Source organism: Ipomoea nil, unplaced genomic scaffold, assembly GCF_001879475.1.
Source record: "Ipomoea nil cultivar Tokyo-kokei standard unplaced genomic scaffold, Asagao_1.1 scaffold0415, whole genome shotgun sequence".
NCBI classification, from domain to species: Eukaryota; Viridiplantae; Streptophyta; class Magnoliopsida; order Solanales; family Convolvulaceae; genus Ipomoea; species Ipomoea nil.
The window spans coordinates 1,109,047-1,129,880 of record NW_017616843.1 but is presented as its reverse complement, the minus strand read 5'-3'; the positions used below and the strand labels follow the sequence as shown (position 1 = coordinate 1,129,880).

At 35.6% G+C, this 20,834-nt stretch overlaps 1 protein-coding gene and 1 long non-coding RNA gene across 2 annotated transcripts; one reads left to right on the top strand and one right to left on the bottom strand.

Moving 5' to 3' along the window:
• Positions 1 to 1,333: 1,333 nt before the first annotated feature.
• LOC109172251 (cytosolic Fe-S cluster assembly factor NBP35-like) lies at positions 1,334 to 3,394 on the bottom strand. Its single transcript, XM_019321411.1, has 4 exons — positions 3,287 to 3,394; positions 2,617 to 2,738; positions 2,418 to 2,519; positions 1,334 to 2,257 (listed from the first exon to the last, which is right to left on the bottom strand). The coding sequence occupies exons 2-4, from the start codon at positions 2,663 to 2,665 to the stop codon at positions 1,335 to 1,337; spliced, it is 1,074 nt and encodes a 357-aa protein (XP_019176956.1). The 5' UTR covers positions 2,666 to 2,738; positions 3,287 to 3,394; the 3' UTR covers position 1,334.
• On the top strand, positions 3,269 to 20,460 carry LOC109172254. The gene is made up of 3 exons (XR_002052700.1): positions 3,269 to 3,280; positions 11,204 to 11,206; positions 20,200 to 20,460. It is a non-coding gene; the product is annotated as an uncharacterized LOC109172254 (long non-coding RNA).
• The last annotated feature ends 374 nt before the right edge of the window (positions 20,461 to 20,834 follow it).

The window sequence follows — 20,834 nt, the reverse complement described above, 5'->3', positions numbered from 1 at the left end:
TTTATTTTTTTTAATGTTATTTAACTCTTTTTTATGTTTGTACCTTAAACAGGAGGATGAGGAATGCTGAATTGGTTGTTGTTGATTGCTGAAGCTTGCTGTTACCTGTTGGCTGTTGCTGTCACTTAGTTTTTGAATGATGCCTTAACAGCTGAACTAATTTTTTGTGAATTTGTAAAATGTAATTCAATTTTTGTAATATGTATATGTTCATTAAACCTGTAAAGTTTATATAAGTTGTTACTTGTTAGGGCTAAGTGGCTAACTTTTAAGTTTTAAGTTTTGATTTTAAAGTTGTAAGTTGTTAACTAGGTAGTTGTTACTAGAGTAAATACCCAAAATGGTCCCTCGATTATAGTTAAATTCACAAAATGGTCCTTGACTTTCAATTTCAACCAATTAAGTCCTTAACTTTGTAATTTGACATGATTTGGTCCTCCATCTATTTGACCGTTTGTTGGCCGTGATCGACGAACTCCAGAAGAACCTTCAGCTCTCGTCGGAGCATGTGGAGGCCTCCAGGATGATGTTGCACTGGTTCGGAAACACGCCGTCTTCTTCGCTCTGGTACGAACTCAATTATATTGAATCCAAAGGGAGGATGAAGAAAGACAACCGAATTTGGTAGATTGCTTTCGACAGTGGATTCAAATGTAATAGTGCGGTCTGAAAATGCAACCGGAACCTTAAAAAACCAACGGTGGACCATGAAATTACATATATATCCTCAAAAATCGCAGTCAACAAATGGTCAAATAGAAGGAGGACCAAATCGTGTCAAAATTACAAAGTTAAGGACTTAATTGGTTGCAATTGAAAGTCGATGACCAATTTGTGAATTTAGCTATAGTCGATGGACCATTTTGAGTATTTACTCTTGTTACTACTTAGTAGTTAACTAGTCAGTAGTTACTACTTAGCTTTACTTAACTGATTTACTTTTTTAGTACTTAATTAGTAAATTTGTAGTTATTTAATCCAAAATTCGAAATTAATCGTCCGTAATCCGAAGTTCAATGTTTTAATCCTTTTAATCCAAACCGTCAATGTTTTAATCCTTTTAATCCAAACCGTCCGTCCGATTTGTACAGCCTTTTAATCCAAACCCCTTCGTAGAAAACATCCTTTCTCAATCTGTGAGAAGATGATAGAGATCATTTCTCCAACCAATCACAAAAACCAGAACACTAGTAGTAACTTGTGAACATTTCATAATGTTTTGTATGTAGTCTCAACTTTTACACTTCCTAATATAAGTTCCTATGATAACTAGTAGTAACTTAGAAGAATGCCAACAAAAAACATAGTGAGAGACGAGAAACCGTGACACAAACCTATGCTCCATCCTCCGTTCTTGATTTCGTTCTTTGTACCAACTTCTCCACAATGATCTTAAGTGCAGGGGCGCTTGCCCGGCACGTGTTATCTGCAAAGCAAGACCTCCCTTCTTCCGCTGCTTTACAGAGCTGAGGGTCGATTGGGACAGCCCCGAGGAACGGGATACTCATTTGGTTGCACATTTTAGCCGCCCCTCCGCCACTTGTGTCGAACACTTGACTAAAAGCAAACAAATTTAGCAACTCCGGTGCCTTGTCTCTCATATAGGCTATGGCCCAGTCTGTAACTTCTATCTGCTCGCCATTCTCGGTAGGTTTCATGAATTGAAACTGCGATAACGGTTGGCAAAGACCGCTCATATTCTCGACAACACCAAGAACCTGCAGCCCGACTTTGTTGCAAAAGGTTATTCCTTTCCTTACGTCAACTAGAGATACTTGTTGTGGGGTGGTGACAATAACAGCACCGTCGATTCCAGTGGACTCGAGGAACTGGACGATTGAAATGTTCTCGTCTGAGGTACCGGGTGGAGTATCAATCACTAGAAAGTCGAGCTCCCCCCAATGGACATCCTTAAGGAAGTTCTTAATTAAACCATTCTTGCGAGGGCCCCTCACTATGGCGGCATCCTCTGGGTTAGGGAGCAAGAATCCAATTGAAATGACACCGAGATTAGACTCGACATAAACTGGAGACCATCCTAGGTTACTCTGGTGAATATCTTGGCCTTCTAGACCAAGCATTTTCGGAATGCTTGGACCACAGATATCGATATCGAGGAGACCAACCTTGAAATTCATGGCAGCTAGTGCAAATGCAAGCTGAGCTGAGAATGTGCTCTTACCAACCCCTCCCTTTCCAGATAAAACCAGAATCTTGTGCTTCACTGTTGCCATTCTTTCTGCAATAGTAACCAAATCTGCAAGGAATGAATCAAAATCAGAAAAAGTTATATACAGATTCTTGAAATGGTCAAAAGACTTGAACTTTAAGAAGCACATGGACAGAACACATCAAGATTTCGACACCCTTTAACCTAAAAACCTTTAAAAAGTTGCAAATTTCAACCAGAAACGAACCGGGGTCAGGGCCTTTAGGAGCAGTTGCACAAATCTGCTGATTGGGGCAACCTTGGCATTCATCAGATTTACCTGCAGCTTCTGATTGAGGACCTGGGCAATCTGAAAATGGAAATCAAAAACCCAAAAACTTAGAGGATCTGTAGTGGTCAAAACTCTAGCCACTCGCATTTTAAGCACAGAAGAATAATTTGCTTACGTTCAGGGGCATTCTCAGGAATTTCATTGTATCCTCCTCCGTTCTCCATATTCTTCTCCTTAGCTTTAGGGTCTGTGCAACAAAGCAGATGAATAATATAATGAAACTACTTGTTCTTTGTAATCCCTGCCAATTTCAGTATATCATATATAAAAGTTTAAAACAATTACAGAGTTAAAATATCAAATTTAACAAGTTCTAAAAGTAAGCAAACACCAACAAAAACATAATTTATTCCATTAATACATAGAAAATCCAAACAATCCAATTCTTCAAAACAATAACAATGGCCTTAGGTAGTTATAGTACACCCATGATCTTGCTACAGTTATTATTATTATTATAGTAGTGGGATAACCACTTCCTTAGGTAGTTATAGTACTTCCTTAGGTAATTATAGTACTTTAAGATAGTAGATAGTTTTATTCTTTGTATAAATAGCTAGCTATGTAATAAAAGATGGAAGATCATCTCAAGAATATATTAATGGATGTGGTGACATATTGAGAATTAGACTATTACTCGAAGTATAGTCATTGGGAGTTTGGCTGCCACTCGAAGCACAACTATAGAATTTAGCTCTTGACTCAAAGAAGAGCAATCCATACAACCTCAGGGTTGTATCAGATTCACTGAAGAAAATAAACCAAGGAATGGATAGATGGTGGACTTACTCCGGCAGTCTGACGTGTGACGTCCTGAGTCCGTCGCCGGTGAGGAGCGTGAAGCCGACGTCGCTGCAGGTGCTGGCTTCCGGCTGCTTGATTGCGTGAAGGGGCGAAGGGGAAGGGCGGCTGGCGCAAATTATGCCGTGGAATCGTGTTCACCGAGAATGGTGAACACAAGTCAAAACGACGTCGTTTTTAAGCAAAAAAAAAAAAAAAAATCGCGGATGTGGAGTTAACGGCGCGTTACTGATCAAATTATGAATTTCTGTTATGAGATTATGAATTTTATGAAAATTCATAATCGCATAACAGAAAATTCATAATCTCACAACTGAAAATTCATAATCTCATAACAGAAAATTCATAATCTTATAACAGAAAATTCATAATCTCATGGTTCCAAAGTGAATGTGTAGGCATGGTTCCAAAGTGAATGTGCAGGCATGGATTCATAATTTATGAATGTCCGTGATTTCGGACGGGAATATGTAGGCATGGTTCCAAAGTGAATGTGCATGCATGAATTCATAATTTATGAATGTCCGAAACTCCGAAATTATGAATGTAATGAAAATTCATAATCTCATAACAGAAAATTCATAATCGCATAACAGAAAATTCATAATCTCATAACAGAAAATTCATAATCTTATGTTTCCAAAGTGAATGTGTAGGCATGGTTCCAAAGTGAATGTGTAGGCAGTCACGTAATTAATTAAAAAAAAAAAAAAAAAAAAAAAAAAAAAAAAAGATAACGGTGCACTAACACCGTTGGAACCGTGTTCACCATGAATGGTGAACACAGTTCCATGGCATAACGTCTGGGCGGCTGGGGGCTGGGGATTACCTTATTTTGGGAACTTAAGATTACCTTGTTTCATCAATACTATATATAAAAATAAATTTAACTTCCCGCTATCATTTTCTACTTTCCTATTCTTACTATAATTTTACATCAAAATTTATATTTCAATATTGTAAAATAGTTATTTTCTACTTTCCTATTCCTATTATAATTTTACATTATATTCTAACATTGTAAAATAGTTGTTTTCTACTTTTCTATTCGTACAATGATTCTACATTAAAATTTGTATTCTACGTTAAAATAGTTGACCTAACAATAATATATACTATCTATATTTATACTATATATAAAAACAAAATTATTCATTTTAACTTCACACCCAAAAGACTCCTATACTATTAAAGTTTGAGCAATATAGTAAAAATATGGTAATACAATTCCTAATACAATAATATAGATAAATTGGAAAATGAATCTGTTATTAATAATTGATTGGAAATATTAAAAAAAATAATCTATTATTAATAATTAATTAATTGATATGTAGTAACAAAATAATAATTGACTGAGATAAAAATGACATGAAAATTATGTCAATTTAAAAAGGAAATGAATATTAATAATTTGCTGTAAATTAAAAATGATACCCAATTAACTATTTCGAACAAAAAACGAATTAACTATAATATAGGTATTATATGAGATACATATGGATCTGAACTCATTAATTTCCAGAGGAAATAGTCATGCAATGGGCAAACTATCTTGAGAATACTTTGCACATAGAAGATTGTTACTACGTTATTGCATGACTATGTTAATTATATCGTAATTAAAAAAGAAAAATGAACATTAATAATTGACTGAAAATTAAAAATGATCCCGATTAACTATTTCGAAAAGGAAACGGATTACCAATAGTATAGGTAAATTAGAAAAAGAATCTATTATTAATAATTGATTGGAAATATTTAAAAAAATCTGTTATTAATAATTAACTAATTGATATGTATTCACAAAAATAATTGACTATGATTAAAAATGACACATAAATTAGGCCAATTGAAAAAGGAAATGAATATTACTATTTGACTCAAAATTCTAAATGAATATATTTTTTGACGGGAAAATGAATAATATAATATTATTGAATAGAAATATGAATTTTAATATTGTTGTATTGTTAATATTATGTTTTGACTATTTTACTACTCAATCATCCCTTTCTGACTAACATATTTTCAAATATTATATATATGTTATAATAATGATAAAATTAACAATAATTATAATATATGTTGCTTCCTGTTTCTAGTATTTGTACTACCAGGTTTAATTGTCACGCACGGAGTATTATAATAGTATTTTAATATTTTCCTATTGTATTACAAATAGGAATTTTAATATAGAATTATAGTACGAATAGAAAAGTAGAAAAGAATATATTCTATTAGGAATTGTATTACACTATTTTACAATATTAGAATAGGAATTTTAATGTAGAATTATAGTACAAATAGAAAAGTAGGAAAGAATATAATCTATTAGGATTGTATTACACTATTTTACAATATTAGAATATGAATTTTAATTTAGAATTATAGTAGGAATAGGAAAGTAGAAAACAATATATTAAAATTTGAGAATTTTGGGCGAGAAATTAAGTTGAGGATTTTGTTTTTATATATAGTATAGAGTATAGATATATAGTATAGATTATTATTATTATTATTATTATTATTATTATTATTATTATTATTATTATTATTATTATATAAGGATATAAGGATTAGTTAACAAGGGCAAAGTTGGAATTGTTCAAGGTAATCTGAGATTACCTAAGAAAACGGAGGTAATCACATTACCGCCACATCAGCTTTCAGATAATATAACATTACCAAGTAATTTCATTACTTGAACCAAACAAGGTAATATAACATTATCAGACTCAGATTACCTAGGTAATCTAAGATGACCTGAACCAAACGCCCCTAAGGAATAGGGATTATAGGGAAAGATATGACAACCAGGTTTTTTTTTTTTTTTTTTTTTTTTTTTTTTTTTTTTTGTAATGAAACCAGGTTTATATTTAGTTATTAAAAAATTACAGATTTTGATATTTAAGTTTGTATAGTAAAATTAGTGATAATTATCATTGTATTTTAAAAAAAAAAAAAAAAATCTAACCTCATGTGTTTAAATTTTTTAAATGTAAGATTGAAATTGGTGACTTTTATCTATTTATTTTTGGGTCAATACTTCAACAAAAATGAAGAGATGATGATGTCAATGGTGATGGTATGGAAAAGAAGATTATTTTAGACTTTTCCAGTGGTGTTTACTTATTTTGCTGATGAGAATTCAAAATTCAATTCGATACAGAAAGATAGGATTACAGGAGAATATATCTGAGTCTATCTCTAACTGTTCCTATCTAACAGGTTACAAGCAGAAGACTTATTCTAACCATATAAAACTAACTATAGGTTATAAGCATAAAATAATAATAACAATAATATTACTCACACACCCCCTCAAGCACACGGTGTGAGAGACACAACGTTGAGCTTGTCTCGGAGAGCAATAAACCTGGGTCCAGCTAGCGGCTTGGTGAAGATATCGGCTAGCTGATCTTTAGTCGACACAAAATTAACAACAAACTCGCCGCTGGCTACCTTATCACGAACAAAATGATAGTCGATCTCAACATGCTTCGTTCTGGCATGAAAAACCGGATTAGCACACAGATACGTTGCTCCTAAGTTATCACACCATAAAGTGGAGGACTGCCCAGTGTGTAGACCTAGCTCACGAAGGAGAGAAACAACCCAAGTAACCTCAGCCGCCACATCAGCTAAGGCTTTATATTCTGCTTCTGTCGAGGAGCGTGCCACCGTCCGCTGTTTTCGTGAAAGCCAAGAGATGAGATTTGTCCCGAGAAACACTGCATACCCACTAGTGCTTTTCCTATCTATGGGACAACCAGCCCAGTCGGAGTCGGAATATGCGTGGATGGAAGTAGTCGGTGAGGAACCAAGCCGGAGCCCATAATCCAACGTGCCTTTGATATACCGTAAGACCCGCTTGACCATGGCCCAGTGATCAACAGACGGAGTGTGCATAAACTGACATAATCAATTGACGGCATATGATAAATTCGGCCGAGTGATAGTAAGATACTGTAATGCCCCAACAATCCGACGGTACTGTGTGGGATTATCAAACGGCTCGTTGGACGGAGTAACTGGCTGAGTGGTTGAAGCAGGTGTGGCTAGTTGCTTGCAGTCTACCATACCAGCCCGGTTCAGAAGACCAGTCATATAACGGCGCTGAGACAGAATCATGCCATATGTAGTGTCAACTGTTTCGATGCCCAAGAAGAAACCTGGTTTTCCGAGATCTCTGATTTTGAAAGCAGTTGCAAGGCGGCATAATAAAGTGTTAATGAGCGAAGCATTACTCCCCATCATAATAATGTCATCAACGTAGACTAGAAGAAAAACTTGACACCCATCTGCACTGTAGTAGAAAAGAGAGACATCTGTTTTCGATGCACTGAAACCGGTGGTAAGAAGAAAGTCATGAAGACGCTTGAACCATGCCCGCAAAGCTTGCTTAAGGCCATAGAGAGACCTTTGTAAGTGGTAGACATGATTAGGATGAGTTGGGTCTTCATACCCTGGTGGCTGTTTCATGTATACGGTTTCAGCTAAACGCCCATTTAGGAAGGCGTTATGCACATCTAACTGTCGTAGCGTCCACTTGTTGTGATGGCCAATGAAAAAAGAAGACGAACAGTTGTTGGCTTGACAACCGGACTGAAGGTTTCGAAAAAGTCTTCCCCGGCTACCTGATTGTAGCCCTTAGCCACAAGCCTCGTGCCTTATGTCGTTCTACCGAGCCGTCTGCAGTCCGTTTGGTGCGAAACACCCATTTACACCCGATGATATTCATAGTGGGGTTAGGTGGGACCAAACGCCAGGTGTTGTTATGTAGAAGGGCATTGAATTCTTGATCCATAGCATCCCGCCACTGTGGGTGGCCAACGGCTTGGGAATAACATGTTGGATCAGCAGCAACGGCTGTCAGTGCCTGAAATTCCTCATCGGTGCCATGAGTCTGACAGCGGAGACGCATGACATGACCCCGCTCCTGCGGTTGGGCCCGTCCCCGACCCCGACCTCGTCCCCGTCCCCGAGATGTTGGGACAGCGGGCTCAATAGCCAATGGTGGCTCCTCTTGAGCTAGAGGCTGTGGATTAGAGTCATGTGGTATAGGGGTGTTAGGATGCACCGTAGGCTGAACATGAACTGGTACAACGAGCCCAGCTGCCCAAGGCACTAGTTGGGCCTCAACAATACGAGGTGTTATACCTGTGGCAAAGGGGAAAATAGTTTCATCAAACCACACATGGCGACAGATATAAGTTTTCCCACTAGTTAAGTCCATGCATCTGTAACCTCGAAGGGACAGGGGATACCCCAGGAAGACACAAGGAGTGGAGCGAAACTCTATCTTATGCCGATTGTAGGGCCTAAGATATGGGTAACATAAGCACCCGAAGACACGTAGAAACTAATAAGGTGGTAGCTTTTTATGTAGACGGTAATAGGGACTTTCAAACTTTAGCACTGAGGAAGGAAGATAGTTAATGAGACACATAGCTGTCTCAAAAGCATGATCCCAGTATTGTTGTGGGACAGACCCTTGAGCCAGAAGAGCTAAGTCTGTTTCGACAACATGTCTGTTACGGCGTTTTACTCTTCCGTTCTGCTCATGTGTGTAGGCACACGACTAACGGTGATTAATTCCAAGGGACTAAAACGTAACATGGAGTTTGCGGTATTCACCCCCTAGATCCGATTGAATGGACTTGATAGAGCGTGAGAATTGTCACTCTACCAAAACACGGAAGACATCAAATGTTTTATAGATGTCTGATTTTACCCTTAATAGATAAAACCAGCAATACCGAGAAAAATCATCTACAAACAGAAGGAAGTAACGAAAACCACTAGACGAGATAACTGGTGCAGGCCCCCAGATATCCGTATACAATAAATCTAGTACATTGTTGATAGAATCATTTATTCTATCTAATTGAAAGCGAGAAGACTTGCCAAGGTGGCAAGCCGTACATGACCCGAAACTAGAATTATTTTGTGTAACTGAGCAGTGTTGCAGAATTTTATTTTGGACAAGTTTGTGCGGATGACCAAGCCTGCGGTGCCAAGTTGTGGGCGTTGCACGGGAATTGACAAACGCAAAATGACTCCGGGAAATGGGTAACTTGTACAGACCTCCAGAAGTCGGGCCTTTAAGAAGCACCGCCTTGGTTTTGGAATCCTTCACAACGAAACAACTGTCATGAAATTAAAAAAAAAAACACTATTTTCTTTAGCGAATTTTTGTACAGATAATAAGGGGACAGTTAATTTCGGGACATGTAACACATTAGATAGAAACAACTGTTTGGACACAGAGGGGATCGATGCATGGCCAACCCGTGAGATTAATAAACCTGTACCATTGCCCACTCGGAGCGTATCCGGGCCATTATAGTCCTCCGAGGATGTGAGCATGCCGGCTTCGGGAGTTGCATGGGCCGTGGCACCCGTGTCAGGATACCACGCGTCGGCCGGTGGCGCGGATGTGACTGGTGAATCGCCGGAAACGGCCACATGTTCTTGCGCGGGCGGTTGTGTTGTGTAACGTTTATAGCAATAGACCGCAGTATGCCCTTGAGCTCTACAGATTTGACAACGTGGACTGCCACGCTGGTTTCGGCCACCACGCTGGTTCCGGCGCGCCCGCCTCGCCAACCGGATTGCCGGTCTCCATCACCAGCATTGCCACTGCCTCCGGAGTGATGCCCGCCGCTGCTACTGCCTCGTCCGGCGTACAGCGCCGTAGGTGCACCATTGCCGCCTCCATCGGCGAAATCATCTGCCAATATAAAGTCCGCAGCTTGCAGATGATCCGCCAAATGCAGGAGAGAAACTGGTGCGTGGGCAGTGAGGGACGTCGCATAGGCCCTGTACTCCGGTCGCAGTCCCCTCAGAACGTACAAGTTTTGTTTCGCCATGGATAGAGGCTGCCCGGCCTGCGCAAGAGCTTCCACCAACAGCTCCGCCTTCCCTAGGTAGTCACCCAGCGTCGACACCCCTTGCCGGAGCGCCTGGAACTGACCTAGCAAACTCAGTCACCTCGCCTGTGTATTGGAGCCGAGAGCGGTGCAGATGGACTTCCAAACGTCGGCGGCGATATTCCGGCCAACCGCGAGATGCAGGACTTCATCAGACATCGATGAAATCAGCAGGCTAAGGATCGATTGATCCTGGAGAATCCATGCTTTGTGCGCCGGGTTCGGGGTCGACGTTGCGGTAGTGGTGGCGCCGGAGCCAGACTCGCTGGAAACAGCGGTAATCATCGCTGGCGGGCAGGGGTTGGTGCCATCCACGAACCCGATCAAATCTTGGCCTCTGAGAAAAGGGATGAGCTGCGTTCTCCAAAATATGAAATTCCGAGAGTTAAGTTTCATAGAAATAAAATGGTGTGCGCCGGCCAAGGGATTGGCGTTCGCCAGAGACGAACCACCGGCGGCGGACGGAGTTCTCTCCGACGAATTTGACGACATGGTGGGTAAGGGGGGGGGGGGGGGGGGAGTTAGGTGTTTTGCGATGGAGGATCGTGTTTAGGCTGATACCAGATGAGAATTCAAAATTCAATTCAATACAGAAAGATAGGATTACAGGAGAGTATATCTGAGTCTATCTCTAACTGTTCCTATCTAACAGGTTACAAGCAGAAGACTTATTCTAACCATATAAAACTAACTATAGGTTATAAGCATAAAATAATAATAACAATAATATTACTCACATTGCTTTCAACAATATTATTGTTTATTTATTTATATTTATTTTATGAGTTTGAATTTTTACATTAAAATAAATATCTTTTTTTTTTTGTTATTTATTGATTGAAAGAAAATACTATGAGACTCCTATTTTATGTTCCAACTTCTATTCTCACTCTCAAATTCTTGATGTGAACATTTTTTTTTTAAATCAAACTAAACAGCATTTCATTAATTGGCTCCAATAGACAGAATGTGTGAAAGAAACATGGGAGGGTCATAAATCCACTCCCTACAACCAGCAGAGAACACGACCTCTCGAGCTAACAAATGAGCTGTCTTGTTCGCTGATCGTTTAACGAAATTAAAGCTAATACAAGAGAAATCATTAGTTTTTTTCCTAATATCATCAAGGACAAGATCAAAAGATGAAATACAGTTATTATTTTGCAAGTCCTGAATGACAAGTAGAGCATCCGATTCAATCTTAATATTGTCAACCCCTAAACCTTTCACCCATCCATTTGAGAGCCTCCCTGATGCAAATAGCTTCTCCAATTTTTGGATGATAAAGACCCTACTAATTCTTCATCTTTGCTACAATGAACAGACCTTCAGAGTCTCTCATACCAAAACCCACGCATGTCGTCTTTAGGGAGTTTGTATTTCTGGATTCTTGTATTTCATTCCAGTTATTATTTTCCTTTCCGTTTCTTTAGGGAGTTTGTTAGCAGGTTGTTTGGCAGCTATATGAGCTGTGTTTTGCAAGTGGTTGTTCATGCATATTTTTCTAGTAATGAAATTGCTCTATTTCTCATCTCTCTTCTGCTAAAATTTCCCTTCTCCCTTCTTCTATCACTTCCTACCCTTTTTGATCTGCAGCTAAAAATCATTTCTAGCCTTCTCGGATCATTACAGCTTGGTATCAGAGCCCATGGCCGCACAAAACACCGCTCGAACTGATCTTGAGGAATGTGTGAAGGAGCTTAGTAACAAATTTACAGAAATGGAAGCTCAGTTGGCACGAAACCAGTAGGTTGCTGGTGGCGGAGGCTTGCGCTCGATCTCTTAGAGTAACGATGACCATCCAACCAGGGCTTATTCGCAACATTCTGGTGGTCTAGGAACTTTGGGTGATCCAGTAATGGCGCCGGGTGGACTCAGAATTGGTGCTGGGGCCTTACATGGTTTGGAGACCCCGGCCAATGCAGTGGTGGTGCCGGAGAGTTAACAACTTCGACCTAGTTCTGACTGTTCAGAGAAAGAATTCGAAGCGTCGAAAGAAATGCAAAGACAGAGAGAAAGGGTAAAATAGAAAATAAAATATAAAGTTTATTCCTGATAACTCAGAAATAGTTTAATACCAGCGGGATCATTCCCAAAATTTTACCATAAAAGGAATAGACATATTACTTGGAATGCTATGTCATTACAAGCCTATTTCACGAACCAAACGTGCAGTGCCATTATAAAAATTTTGAACAACTCAATCGTGATTATTTGAACCGTTTAATTTATAGTCTATAATTATTTATGACCGTAACATATTAGAGCCAGGTTTTGATCCTAAACATGTGGGTTATGGGCCCACCGCACTTTCACTGCGCCACTCTGATTTTGATGGGTTTTGAAAGCTTTGAAATTAACTATTTGCTTTAGGTAAAATCTCCCACAAATCGAATACCATATGTATATTGTTATAGTATATACCAAAAATAATAATAATAATAATAAAGAGAGCCTAGATGCATGATCAAATTGGCATCGATATCATACAACCAGAAAATAGATTTTGTATTTCTTCAAAAAACACAATCATGCAGTCATATCACAAGATCATGTGACCTCGATCTATATATGTGTGAACCTTTAACCTTCAATTTAACAATCACATTGATGAATATATTAAACTCAATTCAAACTTTTCAGTCTAATAAGTGTGGCAAGGCAAATTATGTTAGTAGTATAGTTATTGGATGAAGACCGAGTATCACGAAGACACCCTATTTGTGTGGATGTTGTTAAAGAGCTAGTATAAATAGTTATGTCCATGTTTTCAAAATAAAAATAAAAAATAAAAAATAGTTAAGTCCATGCCTAGTTTAAGACGATTGGCTTCATTTTAATACACTTGCTTTCATTCTAACACACTTTGTCTCATTCTAACACTTTCTTTTGTAATATTCAAGCATTCCATAATGAAATACGAGATTCTATTGTCCCCTTCAGACATTGTCTCCACATTGATATTCCATTAATCCTCAATCTTATAATTGGATTAATTAATTCAAACTCATGAGTTAATTTTCTCTATCATGGGTGCTCTCATTAAGAACTCTACATACAAGTTCAAGCATGCTATGAATTCTTAAACCAAACTTTATCCCTAAAACCACCACCGAAGCCATGACAAAATCAAACTCTCACAACACTATTGTCCCATTGAGTTGTAGCAACCTCAATAGGAGTGTGAGTCAGCAAACATTACCATTGAGGTCGGGGAAAAACTTAAGAGATCACTTCAACCACAAATGGGGTGGTAATATAATAGACCATGGTCGCCTCATTGGTGACCCTAGTCTAACCAACGCTCAACATCGAAGCTCAAAGCCCAAAATAACACTAATAGTGACCTGCAATAACATGTCAATAATGCATCGGCGAAGCTCCGATAACATTCCGGCAAGCGCACCCTTTTTCAGCAACCAAACGACGGAGACGGCGACCAAACCGGTCACCTTCTCAGTAATTGGAGATGGCGACCAACTGGTCGCCATCAATCGACGACGAAGAAGCGACCGGTTTGGTCGCCATAAAAGTTCACGCTTGCCGAAATGTTGCTGGAGCTCTGCCGGTGCATTATTGACCTGCTATTGCATGTCACTATTAGTGTTATTTTGGACATTGATGTACTAAATTAATATGATAATGTGTCTAATTGTAACTTTCAAAAGTTCAAGGGCCTAATTAACTTCTTAGATAAAGTTTGATGATGTATTTGACCCATTTCCCTAATAATAATGACATCCAAAATAGCATTAAATAGATGAGTTGGTGTTCAACAATTTGATGTGGCTTTCGAATCAACTATAACATGTTAACCTATTATAGGGGTACAAAAAAAGGTTTAATTACATTATTTTTTTCAATAACATGTTAACCTATTATAGGGGTACAAAAAAAGTTTTAATTACATTATTTTTTTTCAAGTTCAATAGCGTATTTGGACCTTTTTAAAGTTTGATGACTTTTAGTTGCATTTTTTTATAAATGTTGGATGGCCTATTTGACCTTTTATCCCTCTTTTCTTTATTACTTTTTATTAACAATTTAAATTTTATTCTATAACAAATTATAAGTATATAAATTTTATTCCTGACACTAAATTAATTCAATTTTAACTAGATTGAATTAATAGTATTTACCAAATGTGAAATATAAACTAAGAAATTTACAATAATGACACACTTTAAAAACAAAATTCTATTCTTGGACTTGTACTTCTCTGATCTTTATCTAATCTTAAAACATTATACTATAAACAGGGACGGAGCCAGAAAATATGTTGAGGGGGGGCAAAGAAGTAGGGATGGATTCAATGGCGGATTCAGAATTTTTTTTTAGTGAGGGAAAAAAATTAAAATAAAAGAGAAAGTTTGAAAAAAAAATGAAATACTTAAGAAGTATAACAATAAATATTGTTGGATATAGCGAAAAATAAAACATATTAAAACTTTATAAAAATATTTATAACAAAATATGAAACATAATTAATTTGATAAAACAATTCGAATATAAAACACATTATAAATTACACATTCCATTATTAATATAAAGAAAGTTATATATATCATGCCAAAATTTAATTGTGTTAATCAAAAAAGTGAAAAAGACTATAACATTGTCAATGCAAAAACTCAAACCCAAGTCATTCCAAAATTCATATACGTTAGCTACCACCTTGTCTATCATAGCTTTTGTTTACATAATCTGTTTTATAATTCTTATATGAATAATGTACTATATATACATATTATATACAATATGGGGTAGGGTAGGGGTGGGGTGGAGTGAGGGGGGGCAGCCTGCCCCCCCCCCCCCCCCCCTCTGGCTCCGTCTATGACTATAAAGGTTGTACATTAAAATATTATGTCCATTTGTCTGTTTTTTCCGTTAACTTTTTTTGTACATTATGCTATAAAGGTTGTACATTAAAATATTTTGGACAAACATACCCCTACCGTTATAACTTCCGTTATCTTTTCCACTATTATTACCATGCACATGCATCCACCATATATTTTCTTATCTTCTTCATTAATAATAATATATAAACATTATATATTTGAGTTATATGTTAATTATTACATAAAATATAAATATCAAATTTATAAAAATGATTTACATTATTATTATTATTTAGAATAATTTAAATATATAAAATCTAAATAAATTTAAAATTTTAATATAATGTATTAATATTGGGCACCTATTTTTTGCGCATCGCGCATAAAAAAAAATACTAGTATATATATATTCTTTAATCTTTAATTAGACGCAATAAGATATACAAGTATCTCTAAATACAATTATTTTCTTCTTCTTTTTTAATACAATATGCTATCATACAATTAATACTATGTTTATCAAAAAAAAAAATAATAATAATAATAATACTATAAAAATTCAAGATAAGAAATAAAAATCGAGATAAATTGAATTTTACTTACCATTAAAAATCTTCTTACACGACAATATTCAAAATAAAAACATATTTTTTTATAGTACTACTAATTCTATTACACACATTCAAAAAAAAAATTCTATTACACAATACTTCCACTTGGATTCAAACCTATGACCTCCCATTTGGGAGAGTCAAAGATGCCATTAGGCAATTGTTATACCATGGACCCATAGTCCTAAATTGTGTATTTTTAGGATTGGAATTGTGACCATCTAAAATATAAATTGTGTTTCTAAGTTTTTAGAATTTGTGAATACAATACAAAGGTCATCACAAATTGTGTATTTTTAAAAGGTAAATTGTGTATCTTTAGACCGGGTTCACCTTGAAAGGGTGGATCCGGATCCACATAACAATTTGATGTCATTGAGCTAAAAACTACTTGGCCAAAATAAAAATTATGAGTCTATTTAGCAGAGCTTATTTAGGAGCTTATAGCTTATTTTAAACTACTAATAAGCTATAAGTTCTGTTTGGTAATGTTTTCAAAATAAGCTCGTAGCTTAAAATAAGAGTTTATTTTGGAACGCTACCTTAGGTAGTGTTTCAAAATAAGTTAGTAGCTTCCTAACTTTTTTTTTTCATCTTTGTCCTTATTATTTTAAAGAAATGACATCTTGTATCCTTCCCAATTAAAATCATTTTCTCTTCTCCTTTATCCGCAACTTTCGTCACAATTATTATTATTATTATTATTATTATTATTATTATTATTATTATTATTATTATTATTAAATGAAGGAGATTCGCAACAATATTGCTACTTCATTACGGGATACTAGATCATGATTATGCTAATAATTTTATTTCAAAATATTAATTTTTTAAAGACAAAATGTTAAATGTTAAATGTTAATATGTAAACAAACTAATTTAAATTTTATGAAGATGTCCTTTTTTGTCTTTTTACATTTATCAGCTTATCAAAAAGTTAATTTTACCAATAGCTAGGTTTGTCAACCTACTAAAACACAAAGAGCTATAACGCCTCCACTAAGGCTCAAACTCACAACTTTCTAAATAGAAATCTAACCCGGGTACCATTAGACCACATAGTCCTAGTGTGTCCATAATTACTTATACTTTACTTAAACACATAATTATAAATTAAGTATTACTTTTTTTTTGAAGACAAAAATTTAATTCATTAAATCAAACGCAACACAATCAACAAGAAAGGGGGGCGCACATTCGTTTTAATATCTTAATTTATTTCTTCTTCCCAATAAATTAATATCTTAATTTATTTTTTTAAGATATTTGTTGGTTTTCAAGCTTGATAGAAAGAAGCATCTAGAAAATAAAGTTAAGGACCACTTAGTTCAGAGGTTTTTGCCTTGTGGTCTCACTCAGATAACAAGATCCTAAAACTACATTATTTTGTGGCTGTCAAGTGACTTGGAAATTCCAACAACTGTGGGGATGTCAAGTTTGTGATCACACTCCTTATGAACCACAATTATCTTAAGGAATATTTCATCAATATGCCATCCACAAATTTCATGCTCACGTGTATAAAAACATACAGAGAAAATGATAAAAATAAAAAAGTAAAAGTAGTTCTATATATATCCCATTATATTGTAAAACTATAGGCATCAAAATTTTTCTATCATGACAATAAAATTCTTCTTATTCATTGATTACCGTATAATAAAAGCTCGCCCCCCCCCCCCCCCCCCCCCCACACACATCTTGTATTAAAAAATAAATTCACGTACTTATTAATCAAATACGAATGATGTGTTGTCACATTAGATTCTGACAATTTTTTGCCCTATAGCTTGATTTATATTTAAAAAAAATATATATGTTTTTATTATTATTATGTGTATTCTTTATTAATTTATGATAATGTTGAGTGGTGAATAAATAAAAAATAAAGTTTCTTTATATATATAAAAATAAAATAAAAAACTTATGAATAATACCATATTTGGAAGTGGACCAATTTTAGTAGAGAATATGGCAAATTATTGTGTGCACCATGAATATTAGGTACATTTTTAATATTTTAAAAGTACATTATTTTTGTACTAAAAGTACATTATATAAAATAATGTACCATTAATATATTAAAAATATACTTTCAAAAAAATATACCTTACGTACATAAATAATGTACTCTTAGTATATTAAAAATTTACTTTTTATTTATGGTCCACACAATTGTGTGGACCATGGTCCATGCAATAATGATTGAGAGAATATAGCTTCTTTGTGCCACATCAGTTATTATACGGTAGAGCATAGTCCACATTGCAATGTGATCACTAACATACATAGTACATACTCATTTTTATTAATTCTATTGAATATTCATTATAATGTATTACAATTTTATTTTTTAAAAAAAATCATTTTTAGTGTTTTATATTTTTATTTTTAGTATATTACATAAAACTTGACCTATTATACATTAGAAAATAAACTTTTCGTATACTAAAAATGAATATTTATTAGTGGTCCATTTTGTAATGTAAAACATGGTTAAAGGTATAATTTGCCATGCCATACTACTATCTAAGTTTGACTCTTAATCAAGAGTAAGATCTAACACAAAACTCTTTTTTTCTTTAATACGAGAAAAAAAAATAACATTTTTGGAAAAGTAAAGATACGAAAATATAAAATAAATAAATAATTGTGTCATATTCTTATTCGATCTCCATATTATAATTCATTGAGATATATAGAATAATCGCAGCACAAATACGTAGGGTTTTTTTAATTCACTCTCGTCTCTGATATTTTACACGGTTGTCGCCTCCGTGAAGTAAGCGGATCGGAGGCGGCGTTCGATCGTTTTCCCCTGCTGCCATCTCCACTGCATACAGCGTTCGCTGATGTGAGTCTAATTGTGCATATTTCTAGTATTAGTTTGATTTTATTTGTTAGGCTTGAGTTCATGATTTTGTTAATTTAATTGCATAATCCCTTGTTTTATCATTTAGTTATGGTTTACACTTGTTTTGAATGTTTTACGGTGTTTTTTAGTGTTTTGGAACCATTGTAGGTCATGAGCAAAGACAAGGGAAGTTCTAGGATAACTTTGGAGTCAAAGTGGACCGAAGGAGGCGTGCACAGCAAGTTTGATGCGTCGAGCCAAGGGCTCGGCGCGTCAAAAAATTCCCGAGACGTATTCGCGAGGCCAGCAGAGGTCTCGACGCGTCGAGTGGCTACATCATGGAAATGGAAAAAACGACGCCTTCTTCGACGCGTTGAGCCCTCTTTCGACGCGTCGAGCGGGCGGTTGGCCCAGGCGCGACTTCAGGCCCGTTTTGCGCGGAATTTTCCTATTCACTCCGGGATTGGTTCCAGCTATAAAATCTCACCTTAGCTTCCTCAACCCTAATATCCATTTCAGAGATCTTTGGACACAAGAAAGAAAAGAAATCAAGAGCCACGAGTTGTCTTGGGAAGCAAGAAGAAAACTAGGGAGATTTGGGAAAATCGCTTGGTTCTTTCTTGTACTCTCTTTGGTAATTTGCAATCTTTTTATTATATTTTCTATGTATAATTTAGTCATGTCTGGCTAAATTCCTTTAGAGATTATTGGGTAAAAGTGTTTATGGACATATGTGTCTATGCTTTTATATTCTTTAATATATTATTATTTGGGTTTTTAACCTGTGTTCCAATTGTGATTCTATTTGTTGTTGCTAGTAGTTCAAAGCCCAGATTACTTGTTTCATTGCTTTGTTTATGTCATAACGGGAGTTAGGAATAATTGAAAGTACACACAATTGCACTTAACTGTTGCACCTTGGGAGAGGGTATATATGTTAAGGGTGTTTAATTCTTGATTATTGCACATCAGGAGATGGCAGTAGTTAGAAATTTATTATGAATGCTTGTTCTTATATTATTCGGTGTTTATATCACGGGAGTGAATATTCACTAGGGTTAGAGATTACGGGAGTAACTCTATACCATCTTTGCATTCTCACACTAGTTTAAACCCAGATTTAATATTGCACAACAGTTAGGCACTAGGGGATTAAACACTTGAATCTCAGGAATCTCAATCTCTCTCTATTGTTTTCAAAATCTGATATTTTGCTTTGCTTTATTTATTTTATGCAACCATCCAAGACAATCATTAGGATTAGCTTCTCAAGAATAAATTAGTAGCTAGTGCTTGATACCCCACTTCCCTGTGGACCGATTACCCGATACTTCGGGTATTATTTGTTTGAAAATATACTACAATCATCCGCCTTCACCGTTTTTCTCCTCCATCTCCACCGCTATCGGTCGTTACCCCCTTATTTTTGCATTGTTGTTTCCCTTTTCTTTGTTTTCCTGGTTTAATTTTGTTTGCAGTTTCTGTGTTTTTCCTCTCGTTGTTTTAACGAGTTTTTTCCTCTCATTTACTTGGCGAGTTCTTTTTCATAAAGCGTGAAACGATAAAACTGGTCATGGCGTATGTGAATCTCATTCTGGGTGACAAACATGACAATGAAAAAGAGACTCTTCTGAACTATGATATACAATTTAGGCAGATGGAGATATTGTCAATGCATAAAAGAATGGAAATAGATACTCAGGTGGTGTGCAAGACTATTCAACCAGTGTCAGTCTTGGGTACGTTTGACCAAATCATTAAAGAAGCTTTAAGTTCCTCCAACGAATTCAGCTTCAAATTTGTGAAACAGTCTGCGAATCAAGTTTTCTGTAACATTGCTAGGGAAGTTGTTTCTATGTCTAACTGTAAGAAATGTTTGACCATTCCATCCATCTTTATTGTAAACGTTTCAGCCTATAATTAATGAATTAGCTTCTTTATTTTCAAATAATAATAATAATAATAATAATAATAATTAATTGAGATTGAGCCACTTGTACGTTCCACACAATTTCATATTTATGTATCCTTTGTAATAACATTAATAAGATGAAACACGCCCCACATGTTGAAAGATGTATGGTGCCAATTGGATGAAGAAAAGGTTGTTTTGAAAAGGAAATTGAATACCAAATTTTGTTTTAGGGCACTCTCGTACATATTATTTACTACAAATATATGTTAGTTTAAATTAACTTAAACTTGAGACTATCATGATGATTTGAATAAAGTTCAAATAATTCTAAACCTAACTTACAAATTTAATTACTAGTATTTACATTTAAAAA